We start from the raw sequence: 12,661 nt of genomic DNA, 5'->3' as shown, positions 1-12,661 counted from the left end.
GCAAGCCTCCCCCTTTTTCCTCCAAACATAACGATGGTCATTATGGCCAAACAGTTATATTTTTGTTTCATCAGACCATAGGAAATTTCTCCAAAAAGTATCATGGGATGATTTTCCCATGATGTCAAGCAAAGAGGCACTGAGTTTGAAGGTAGGCCTTGAAATACATCCACAGGTACACCTCCAATTGACTCAAATTATGACAATTGGCCTATCAGAAGCTTCTAAATCCATGACATAATTTTCTGGAATTTTCCAAGCTGTTTAAAGGCACAGTCAACTTAGTGTATGTCAACTTCTGACCCACTGGAATTGTGTTAGTGAATTATAAGTGAAATAATCTGTCTGTAAACAATTGTTGGAAGAATGTATTGTGTCATGCACAAAGTAGATGTCCTAACCGACTTGGCAAAACTATAGTTTGTTAACAAGAAAATTGTGGAGTAGTTTATGTGTATGTAAACTTCTGACTTCAACTGTACGTATTCCCTTACAGTCATCACTCAACAAAGAGTTTATCTCAGCATCACTGAGTCAACCTGATTCAAACAGAGCCATGGATATAATCAAACAGTCACCTTTCATTTGAGTCACTGATTAGTAAAAACTATATTAAGCCTCAAATAATATTACAGTCCTATCTTAGCTGGTACATAGAGGATGTCTGTAGAACCCCTGACACAGCAATCTTTATAAACACTACTCTAAGCCACTTGACAGCCTCACTCAGCAGTACTGGGCATAAATACAAAACCAGATGGACACTCACACACACACACACACACACACACACACACACACACACACACACACACACACACACACACACACACACACACACACACACACACACACACACACACACACACACACACACACACACACACACACACACACACACACACACACACACTCGGTGACCTTATAAGCACAAACACATCAGTCGCACTGTCAATGCTAACCACCTCCTAATGTACACTTAGCTGATACACAAACACAGAGAGGGAGAGAAACACAGATAGATGAGGTGATGGAGAGAGGGAGGGATAAGAGAAGGATAAAAACAAAATGGAGGACAGGGAACAACATCACGTATTACAAAGACAGAATCCCCCACCCCTCAAGACACACTGACCTATTTAACAGTGCCCTTTGTTTTATATTGTACCTTTTGGTGCGTCGGAACATGTTGCTTGCGTAGTGAGGGTAGCTTAGCGTAATGCTAAGCAACGAGAGCAGTTGAGAAGTGAGAGTCAGGAAGCAGCAGGGTCCCTTGAAAATGTCATCGCAAACGCTCCCTCAACCTTTAGATGTGCACCGGTGTCTGAGTGATGTGGCGGTAGACAAACGACAGTAAAGGAGAGGGAGGGAGGGAGGGAGGGAGGGAGGGAGGCTGTCTTTGATTTTAAATAGGAACAAAAAAGCAGACAGGGAATTGTGGATTGTGTCTCAAGGGTAAAGGCCATGGCAAGGGAAGGGATGATGAATTCATAACCCCAGGGAGGAGGAGAATACTCTCAAAGAAGTCCAGAGCTTGTTAATTGAAGCTAATGCTAGAAGGTGGTAGAGGTGTGTGTGTTTATCTGCAATATGTGTGTATATACAAGTGGACGTGTTGTGCATAACAAAAAACAGATATTTTAAATTAGATATGTGCACATCCATTCCATAATTCATCCAAGCAAATGTAAAACCACAATAGTGCTGATAAATACAAGCCTACTGAGAACAATAGAGGAGACACCACATCCAGATGAATAGATCAAGGCAGTAGATGAATGTGAGGCCTACTCCAGTGAGCTCATCTATAATGGATGATATGGATGATACTGGTCTAAGGGGAGGGAGGCCTAGAATGGGAACCAGACTGAGACAGAATGAACCCAGATGGTACATCTCTGGAGGAGAGCATAGAATTGATGACTAAATGGGGGACAAAATGAAAGCTGAAAACCACTGTGAGGGAAAGATAGAGGAGATGACCAGTGGTCACTGAGGTCAGAGGTCAGCACAGTCCCCAGGTTCATTTCCTGGTTTATTTCCCAGGGGTATGGTGTGGGTGATATGGGCAGGGGGAAGAGACGGGTTACAAAGAAAGGCAGAGAGAGGGACTGGATGGAAGTAGGGACAGAGACTACACAGAGAGACTGCTTGTGTCTTTGTTCTGTATGCTGTGATTATAAACACACACAAGCGTGCACATACACACACACACACACAATGATAGAATGATAAAAGCTTCATCTACCACATTATTAACTTATTATAACATTTAATTAACACAATAAATCATTTCAGCCATATCTTTGTCTTGCTGACACAGACAATAACACACTGGAGCTGTTTCCCTACCACACACAAGCTAGGGTATGAGAAGGAGGGTGAGAGAGAGAGAGCGAGAGACAGAGCGAGAGAGAGCGAGAGAGGCAGAGTGAGAGACAGAGCGAGAGAGGCAGAGCGAGAGAGAGCGAGAGAGGCAGAGTGAGAGACAGAGCGAGAGAGGCAGAGCGAGAGAGGCAGAGCGAGAGAGAGCGAGAGACAGAGCGAGAGAGGCAGAGCGAGAGACAGAGCGAGAGACAGAGCGAGAGAGGCAGAGCGAGAGAGAGCGAGAGACAGAGCGAGAGAGGCAGAGCGAGAGACAGAGCGAGAGAGGCAGAGCGAGAGACAGAGCGAGAGAGGCAGAGCGAGAGACAGAGCGAGAGAGGCAGAGCGAGAGACAGAGCGAGAGAGGCAGAGCGAGAGGCAGAGCGAGACACAGAGCGAGAGACAGAGCGAGAGAGGCAGAGCGAGAGAGAGCGAGAGACAGAGCGAGAGAGGCAGAGCGAGAGAGGCAGAGCGAGAGACAGACAAAGAAAGAGGAGGAAGTGTTTCAGCACCATGGAAAGCAATCAGACGCAGAGCGCTGTCTACCCAGACAGACAGCAGGATTGCCTCCTCCATTCATTCTAATTCCCCTCTAAGTACCTCTCAAGTATCCTCAAACCCACAATAGGGTGTTGAAATGCTAATCATGTCTTAACAGGGATTCAACATGGATGAAATCTTCCAACCAGGACAGTAGAGCCCTTGGCTGATAAAAGAGTTGTTGTTTCCAAACACACACTTCCCCATGCTCGGGGGGGTGTTTCATAGGGAGTGCCCAGTTGGCCAGGAGGGAGGGAAGATGTACTAACCTGCTGTTCTTGCGGGGCAGTGGCAGATCCTTCTGGAAGAAAGGCAGAAAAAGAGAGGACAACAGAGATCAGGTACTGGTAACATTAGAGGGATTCACAGGTTACGAGGTGGTTAGAAACAGAGAAACAGACATCAACTAAACCCCTGTACGTCACCTCACCACATTTGTACATAAGCTAAGCAATGGAATGTTATGACTTGACACCTCCCTTCAGTCTCTTAGTCCACTTGGACCTCGCCTCTGCTATAAAGACTCACATATACAGGACATTAATATACACAGTACATGGTATTCTGTGTGTCTTTGTTTGTGAATTCCGTAGGGGAAAGAAAGATACCAGGAAACAGCAGAACAGAGAGGATGGGTAAGTGCATTATGTGCTTGTATATGTGAGTGTGTACTTCAGCAATGTGGACCAGTGCTTTGAAGTGGACCAACACTCTCTCTACCGCTCCCTCTGTAAGGGAGTGCGTAACTGGTGGCAGGGAAGTCAGGCGCAGGAGAGCAAAACTGGGTAATCAACGGAGCAGTCATAATCATAAAATCACCGGAAACCAGAACAACAAACAAATGGGTACAAAACCCGTCGCGCACCAGAGAAAACGTGCACATGCACTTACAATAAACAATTCCGCACAAAGACATGGGGGGGGGGGGGGGGGCAGAGGGTTAAATACACAACATGCAATGAGGGAATTGAGACCAGGTGTGTGGGAAGACAAGACAAAACAAAAGGAAAAGTGGATCGATGATGGCTAGAAGACCGGCGACGCCGACCGCCAAGCGCCTCCCTCTCTCTCTCTCTCTAGCTCTCTCTCTCTCTCTCTCTCTCTCTCTCTCTCTAGCTCTCTCTCTCTAGCTCTCTCTCTCTCTCTCTCTCTCTCTCTATCTCTCTCTCTCTCTCTCTTTGAAATGCTTCTAACTGAGGCACTGGTTTAGCATTTGGAAACAATGCCAGGAAAATAAAACTAACGCATGGATTGCTGTCATACCTTGTCTATAGACTGCTTACTACAACAGACTCCCACTCTCTCCAGACATTAAAGAGACAGAAAATTTTCAAATTGACCAAGAGGTACTGCAAAATAAATTGGGGAAAAGAGGGGCCAAGAGAGAGAAGGCCAAGAAGAGGTGAACAGAGAGATAATGGAGAGAAAAGTGCTCACAGGCATCACTTTGGTGACTAACACTGAGCCCGTTTCCCAGGTGTGTGTTGTGTAGAGCGCTAATTAATGCATTAGCAACTCCACATCCACTCCTGTCAATGACGAGCGACTCAGTCAAGATGCCATTAATCAATACAATATTAGGTTAATCTTGAGCTAAAGTGTACATGTTTGTTTGTGTGTGTGTGTGTGTGTGTGTGTGTGTGTGTGTGTGTGTGTGTGTGTGTGCGTGCGTGCGTGCGTGCGTGCGTGTGTGTGTGTGTGCTTACATGTATACTATAAGCTATTAGGGCTTGGAATTCCCAATACGATATCATCACAATATTAGGAGCTGATACGATATGTATTGGAATTATCATGATTCTATATTGCGATTTGATGTTGCGAACATATTGCTCACTATATGTCTGCTGCAGAGAGACGAGAGAGCATGATAAAATGAGTTTTGATCTGTATGGGAAAAAGAACTGCTGAAATAATGTTGGCTCACTATTTAAAAGGAAGGCGGAGAACAAGCTATAGGATGAAAAATACCAGAGTTTTGGCGCAGCTACAGCCGACTATCTCTACCTACAATTATTTGTATTCTTTTTTATTATTACAAATTAATAATTAATATCATCCAAAAATAATGTTTGTGATATGTAACTATATCAATTTTTTCCCCATCCCTATAGGAAATAGACTGAATCATGTGTGTGTGTGATCCTCTTCATAAGGTTCTCCCTCTGGAACAACTAGAGAAACCCTCTCCACAGTGTGTGCTTGTCAAGTAGAATGTCTTTGTATCCCAGGGACAAACCTCCCACGTAGCAGAATACCTTCAACACTCAGCTACCTTGAAGTGTCAAATGGAACACTCTACAGATTTAGTCTTACCCCAGAGAGAGTTGGTAAAAGCTATGAATGCTTGGGAGAGAAGGCAGCAGAACCTTGATTGAGGAGTAAATATGAAATAAATAATTTTGGATCAAAAGAGAAGTAACCTCACCATTGTAAGGTCAGATTCTCACATGAGTATTACACCCAGCACAAGCCGAAGGTCATCGATAGTTGTTGGTGTATGTTAAGCTCCTCCCATGGGTTTACGTGTTAATAGAAACAACTTCCTCTTTACAAGGATGACCGAATATTCAACCTATTGATTCCTCCTCACTCCTCCTCCATTGGTCAGACTAATTGATCCTGAGCCATCAGAGCTCTGTACATTACTTGAAAGTGTGGATGGAGGGAAGACAGTGCAGAGAAAGACTAGTAATGTGGAAGATGTATGAACATATCTCAGACACAACATCATAAGCTATCTGGCTCGTACCCGTCATACTGCACATACCAGTGAATCGCTTTATAATTGCCACTTTAAGAGCTGTGGCATAGATCCATATTGAGTCTATGCATGTACTGAAATGCACTTTCAATAGATACTCTCCATTGCGCATAATTTTTCATCCAGGTCATGTAACCTCTCATAACATGATTATCTAGTTTGCTTTGACACACAAAGAGTGGAAATATTTTTATGCTACAAGTGCAGACTAGTTAGAGTAAGAAAGAATGAAGAGAAAACCTTCCGAATATAGAGGTATGAAACCAAAGGAACAAAGCAGGATGCACTAAGCCAACTACAGCATTTAATCAAAATGAGTCTGCTCATTGTCTGATGTCCTCAGTAGGGCCCTTTACTGCTGTGGCCTGTCTGAGGCATGTCTAGACAAAGAGAACAATGTGGTGCATCAAAGAGAATGCGACCTTCTATTTGTCTGGGAGGAAGGAATCAGAACCATGGACAGGGCCCTACAGGTGTAGGATCTTAATTTGGAAAATTAATTTACATTTAATTTGGACATCAGGAAAATAATCCAGCAGCAACAGGAAATGTGAATTATTATGTTGATTATAATGAATGGAAATGTTTGTCGGGGTTGATACATTTTAAGCAAGAGAAAATCAAGTCTGAAATTTCAAAATGTAAATTGCTTTCACGGATCCCTCCAAAACTTTCATCAAGCACACCTGTCCCCTATTCCCACTGATTAGTATTTGTATATATGTGTCCTTTGGTTTCCATTGGGGGGTCGGTTATTGTTCCCATGTCCGTTGGTGGTGTGAGTGCCTATGCGTTGGTGCAGTAGTTATGCTGCGTGCTATATATATTGTGTATTATGGGTATTGTCCTGTGTCGGTCAACAAGGTTTACCCTCGCTCTTTTGTTTGGGTACAGCCCAGTGTTTTTGTATACGTGTTTGTTTTGGGTGTATTAAAAAAACCTATTGCGCCTGTCTCCAAAATCCTTTATACCAGCATGACAATTGCAAACTTCAGAAGCCTTTTACAACGTAAAATACACTACAAGTTTTAAATGTCCTGCATTGGAATCAGCACCATGGACAGGGCCCTACCATGGAGGAAAGAAACTGGACCATGGACCGGGGATACTTAGGAGGAGGTCACTCCACAGAGCCAACTCAGGAGTGGGATATGGAAGAGGGATATAGTAAAGGGATTCAGGAAAGCGTATAGGTTAAAAAAAAAAAAATTAGTTCAGGGGAGGAGATTAGCTGCTTGAGAGCCAATGTATCCAATCAACTCATATATGATGGAATAACATCTGGTCTGGAGAGTGGTCTGACAAAAGGTGCCTCCCCTCCTGAATATTAATTTGCTTTAGATTTGCATGAGAATGTCAGATAATGTAAGTTATAATGTCATGTTTTCGAATAAAAAAATATGCAATGAATAAAGGTCACCCTCTCAAACTGCCTGACAAACAACATGATTTTCATTGTTGAACCAATATTTTAATGTTCTCTCACTTTGTCAGGCCATATGGGGAGAAACTCATGTCACACTGAAATATAGACTTTATCGATGGCCAGCCATTGTGTCATTGACTTAGTCAATCCAGGAAGCTGAGACTAATGAAAGAGATTGTAATTGAATTTCCGCTCTCTGAATGTTAAACACACTAAAAGCACAGCGACTGGCTGACGGTAGAGATTGGTGCTCTGAATCTGATAGATCTGGAGCGGAATGACGACAGATGGAGCTCTGTCACAACCGTACTGTGCCCACTGACTGATCACAGATTTGAAAGCAAAACAATTATGCTCTATATTTACCCCCTCCCTGTGACGAGGATGACTGCTCTTCCAGAAGGTTCTGCACTGTGGATTGAGGAGTCTAAATGGTCCTTCTGAGTCGCAACGACATTGGGATGTTTGTGACAGAATGACAAAACATACGTCAAATGTCTATGAATATATTCAAATAGACTGTATTGTCCTATGATTGCTGTGGTTGGCAGCATTACAAATACAGTTCAGGAGGTTGAACTCTCAGTTATAAGTCACTGTTCCACCGGATGCACCACAATATACTTGTGTATTCAGCCCAGAACAGAACATGGTGCGCTGGTGACCGTTTCAACATGGGATGGTGCATCTCAAGGAGTTTTATCCTTTCAATAAGAAATCCTCAGTTATAGAATACAAGTGATTGTGATGTACAGTGCATTCGGAAACTATTCAGACCCTGTAACAACATTCATCGTCGGAAGAAGAGGAATCATCGGACCAAAGCGCAGCGTGGTAAATGTTCATGTTATTTTTATCTAAACTGAACACAAAACAAAATAACAAAGAGAATGAACGAAAACGTCCTGTCAGGTGCAGAAACACAAAACAGAAAACAACTACCCACAAGACACAGGTGGGAAAAGGCTACCTAAGTATGGTTCTCAATCAGAGACAACGATAGACAGCTGCCTCTGATTGAGAACCACACCTGGCCAAACACACAGAAATAGAAAACATAGAACACAAAAACATAGAATGCCCACCCCAACTCACGCCCTGACCAAACCAAAATAGAGGGCGTGACAGACCCCTTGACTTTTTCCACATTTTGTTTTGTTACAGCCTTATTCTAAAATTGATTAAATTGTTTGTTCATCAACCTACACATAATACCCCTTAATGACAAAGCAAAAACAGGTTTTTAGAAATGTATGCAAATGTCATAAAAAAATTGAAATATTACATATACATAAGAATTCAGACCCTTTACTCAGTATTTTGTTGAAGCACCTTTGGCAGCAATTACAGCCTCAAGTCCACTTGGGTATGACGCTACAAGCTTGGCACACCTGTATTTGGGGAATTTCTCCCATTCTTCTCTGCAGATCCTCTCAAGCTCTGTCAGGTTGGATGGGGAGCGTCGCTGCACAGCTATTTTCAGGTCTCTCCAGAGATGTTCGATCGGGTTCACGTCCGGGCTCTGGCTGGGTCACCCAAGGACATTCAGAGTCTTGTCCCAAAGCCACTCCTGCATTGACTTGGCTGTTTGCTTAGGGTCGTTGTCCTATTGGAAGGTGAACCTCCACCCCAGTCTGAGTTCCTGAGCGCTCTGGTGCAGGTTTTTATCAAGGATCTCTCTGTACTTTGCTCCGTTGATCTTTCCCTTGATCCTGACTAGTCTCCCAGTCCCAGCCGCTGAAAAACATCACCACAGCATGATGCAGCCACCACCCTGCTTCACCATAGGGATGGGGACAGGTTTGCTCGACATGACCCATGGCACTCGGGCCAAAGAGTTCCAGCTTGGTTTCATCAGACATGAAAATCTTGTTTCTCGTGGTCTGAAAGCCTTTAGGTGCCTTTTGGAAAACTTCAAGAGGGCTGCCATATGCCTTTCACACAGGAGTGGCTTCCGTATGGTCACTCTATCATGATGGCCTGATTGGGGGAGTACTGCAGAGATGGTTGTCCTTCTGGAAGGTTCTCCCATCTCCACAGAGGAACGCTGGAGCTCTGTCAGAGTGACCATCGGGTTCTTGGTCACCTCCCTGACCAAGGCCCTTCTCCCACGATTGCTCAGTTTGGCCGGGTGGCAAGCTCTAGGAAGTCTTGGTGGTTCCAAACTTCTTCCATTTAAGAATGATGGAGGCCACTGTGTTCTTGGGGACCTACAATGCTGCAGAAATGTTTTGGTACCCTTCGCCAGATCTGTGCCTCGACACAATCCTGTCTCGGAGCTCTACGTACAATTCCTTTGAACTCATGGCTTGATTTTTTTCTCTGACATTCACTGTCATCTGTGGGACCTTATATATATGCAGGTATGTGCCTTTCCAAATCATGTCCAATCAATTGAATTTACCACAGCTCGACTCCAATCAAGTTGTAGAAACATCTCAAGGATGACCAATGGAAACAGGATGCACCTGAGCTCAATTTTGAGACTCAAAGCAAAGGGTCTGAAGACTTATGTAAATAAGGTATTTCTGGGGTTTTTAACATACATTTGCAAAAAAAAGTATAACTTTGGAACAAGTCTTTGAATGTCCTTGAGTGGCCCAGCCAGAGCCCGGACTTGAACCCGATCTAACATCTCTGGAGAGACCTGAAAATAGCAGTGCAGCAATGTTCTCCATCCAACCTGACAGAGCACACCAAATACAGGTGTGCCAAGATTGTAGCGTCATACCCAATAAAACTTTAGGTTGTAATCACTGCCAAAGGTGATTCAACAAAGTACTGAGTAAAGGGTCTGAATACTTGTGTAAATATGATATCTGTTTTTCATTTTTAATAAATTAGCAACCATTTAAAAAAAACTGTTTTTGCTTTGCCATTATGGGTTATTGTGTGTAGATTGACAAGGGGAAAAAACTATTTAAATGTGGAAAAAGTCAAGGGGTCTGAATGCATTCTGAAAGCCCTGCATATAGAACCTTCCACCCCCAGCTGGGATATGGATGCTGATGAAGACCTAATGGTCGAAACGTTGTTGTAATAAAATCCCCTGGGAGCATGAGCAACAGTGTGCAGTGTTTTCCTTTCTATTAAACATAAATTCACCTAGAACTCCAGCACCTGCAAAAAGTACCTGGATGAACGTATGTTCTTCAGCTTTTGTACAACACCTCAATATCAGCAATATGGTGCTATTTTAATTATTTTCCCCCAGACCACTTCCTGGCAGTAATCTCTGTGAAGCTCTCTGATAATGAGATGGGCTGGCTAAGACACCAGCCAGCCATGAGGATCAGACAGAGGCAGGCTGAGAGTAATGCTGCTGCCGGACCCTGCCATGCTTCCCGAGATAGGAGAAACAGCAACACTATAAATGGTCGTCTGACGTCATGCCCTTCAGCTCCTCCTGTCTGAGCCGGAAGAGAAATGTCCCCGGCTGTAATGAAACAGTACCGTCTGGACTCCCTTCCCACAGCTACACCACCGCTGGCCCCATCATTTTGTGGACACACGAAGGACAATGGTTAGAAAGTGTGGGGGGCTGATCAGAACCTAGACAGGGGCCTACTCATCACCACAGTCAGTGTTAGTGATTGGCTTACCGTCCCATGTCTGACAGATGGAAAGTGGCTGGGGAGGAGGGTGATACTGTAGTATGGAAGTGTCATGTCATCCCCACTGGCTGGCACACAATCCTCAATAACCCACACATTATTCAGGTCGGTCCTCCCCCTGTATGCTACTGTACATACTGTACATGTATATACATGTGTGTGTGTGTGTGTGTGTATGTGTGTGTGTGTGTGTGCGTGCGTGTGTGCGTGCGTGTGTGTGTGTGTGGAGGCTGGAGGGATAGTGTGGAGCAGATACAAAGATGTTTGTTTCATGTTAGTCATGTTGAAGCAGTGCATTATGGGGCTGGCCTTTGACCTGCCCTCTGTGGGAGTGGGGTGTGTCACCATATGGCGCAGAGAGATGAGAGATGCGCCAGAAGGGGAATTTTAAACAGACACTAACGGTTGTGAGAGTGGCTGGGATGATGAGACTCCAGGGAGATGAGCTGTTGGATGTATCTGAAGGATGGTCATCCAGACACTATCCATCCTCATAAACACATAGAGAGAAGCACACTGGCATACACACACATCTTCCTTATGCACATTCATGACTCATGCTTGTTGTTGAGACATGTAGATGTTTCTAGTTGTCACCCGATGTCACTAGTTTGCTTTGCCTTATGTTTTACTTCACACACACATCCACTGTTTGTTTGCTGTTGTGTTTGTGCTGTTGCCAGTGTCTTCTGTCTGTGTTGTCCATTTTGTCGTACATTGCCATTTGCCTCTTGCCAGGCCATCATTGTAATTAATGATTTGTTCTTAATTGAATTGCCTGGTAAAATAAAGGTAAAATAAAAAATAAAATACTGTGAAGTCAAGCATATGTGCACCGACACAGACCCCACCACACATGATGGAATTGAGAGAGTTGACGATGTGGATTTTCCCAGCACAATAAAGAAACTGAGTAATGGTCAACCCCAGTCTCTCCATTCCCAGCTCTCTATCCTCCCTCCTCTTCATCACTATACTGCCCAGTCCTAATGACGCCCTAAGGCACTCTGCCTGCCTGCCTGCCTGCCTGGCTGACCGCTCAGCTCAGTTCACTTGACTGAATCACGTTCCAAGGGGGAGGGGTGACCCGTACTTAACCAGGCTACTTCATAATGAATGAACACGTAGGCTTTAGTAATATGAACATGTCATATCAATATGCATGGCGGTACATTTTCATTATTGAGATATTACCTTGAATGGCATTATAGACATAGAGTCGCCAAGTATCTTATGAATATGACCTCTGCTGAGATACATTAAATCAAGATTTCTGCAGCTGAGCATATGAAGTCATAAATGCATAACACAGTTGTTATAACACATGCTCTAAAAAGGATGTTGTGTGTGGGTAATTGGTTATTAACATATTAGCCTAAAAATTGTATTGAACATAATCTCAACTCAATGGCACATTCTGTACGATTTCTATTGACATGAGTGTAGCCTACATGGAACTAACTGTCAATTAGAGATACTATCAAACACATTACACCCGGACCTCACCTGCAGCCTCCGACGCCGAATTATCCCCGAGTCATCCATGTTGTAATAAGGCGCAGTCGGATGGGGAATTCCCCAAAACAGCCCCTTGACCCTTCACTTGTTTCGGTTTCGACCCAAACAACTCTGCGGCATCCACTGGCTGTCCGGTTCTCACTCAAATAACACAGCCGAGACGGCGGCGTTGCTCACTTCGAGCCAAAGCTCACAGTGCGCGTGTGGTGTCACGTTGAGGAACCGCTTGAAAACCACCAAATGCCAGGATGTCCCGTAGCATCTGAAACGAGCAGGGTCTTTGGGCTTTTACGTCTCTAAAATAAAGTTATTCCGCTGTAGCCTATAGGTTAATTAAATTATTAACTCATAAATCCCCATGTTGATAGTCGACTGTCACCTTCACTTCTTCCGGTTGTTTTTAGAGCATCTTTGTGCACCACCAACAATGTCTTT

At 44.0% G+C, this 12,661-nt stretch overlaps 1 protein-coding gene across 2 annotated transcripts in view; it reads right to left on the bottom strand.

Moving 5' to 3' along the window:
- LOC139421396 (microtubule-associated serine/threonine-protein kinase 1-like) overlaps nucleotides 1-12,460 on the bottom strand; it is a 62,369-nt gene extending 49,909 nt beyond the window's left edge. The window contains exons 1-2 of one of the 2 annotated variants that reach the window (XM_071172254.1): nucleotides 12,215-12,460; nucleotides 3,174-3,202 (exon numbers count right to left, since the gene is read on the bottom strand). In XM_071172254.1, the coding sequence (XP_071028355.1) occupies nucleotides 3,174-3,202; nucleotides 12,215-12,253 (68 nt within the window). In that variant the 5' untranslated portion in view covers nucleotides 12,254-12,460. The remainder of the gene's footprint in view (nucleotides 1-3,173; nucleotides 3,203-12,214) is intronic. The other variant, XM_071172255.1, reaches the window with a different exon arrangement.
- Between the last annotated feature and the right edge of the window lie 201 nt (nucleotides 12,461-12,661).

The sequence above is a fragment of the Oncorhynchus clarkii genome, chromosome 12, assembly GCF_045791955.1.
Source record: "Oncorhynchus clarkii lewisi isolate Uvic-CL-2024 chromosome 12, UVic_Ocla_1.0, whole genome shotgun sequence".
Classification (NCBI taxonomy): domain Eukaryota; kingdom Metazoa; phylum Chordata; class Actinopteri; order Salmoniformes; family Salmonidae; genus Oncorhynchus; species Oncorhynchus clarkii.
Note: the sequence above shows the minus strand (reverse complement) of the source record. Positions and strands in the feature narration are given on the sequence as shown.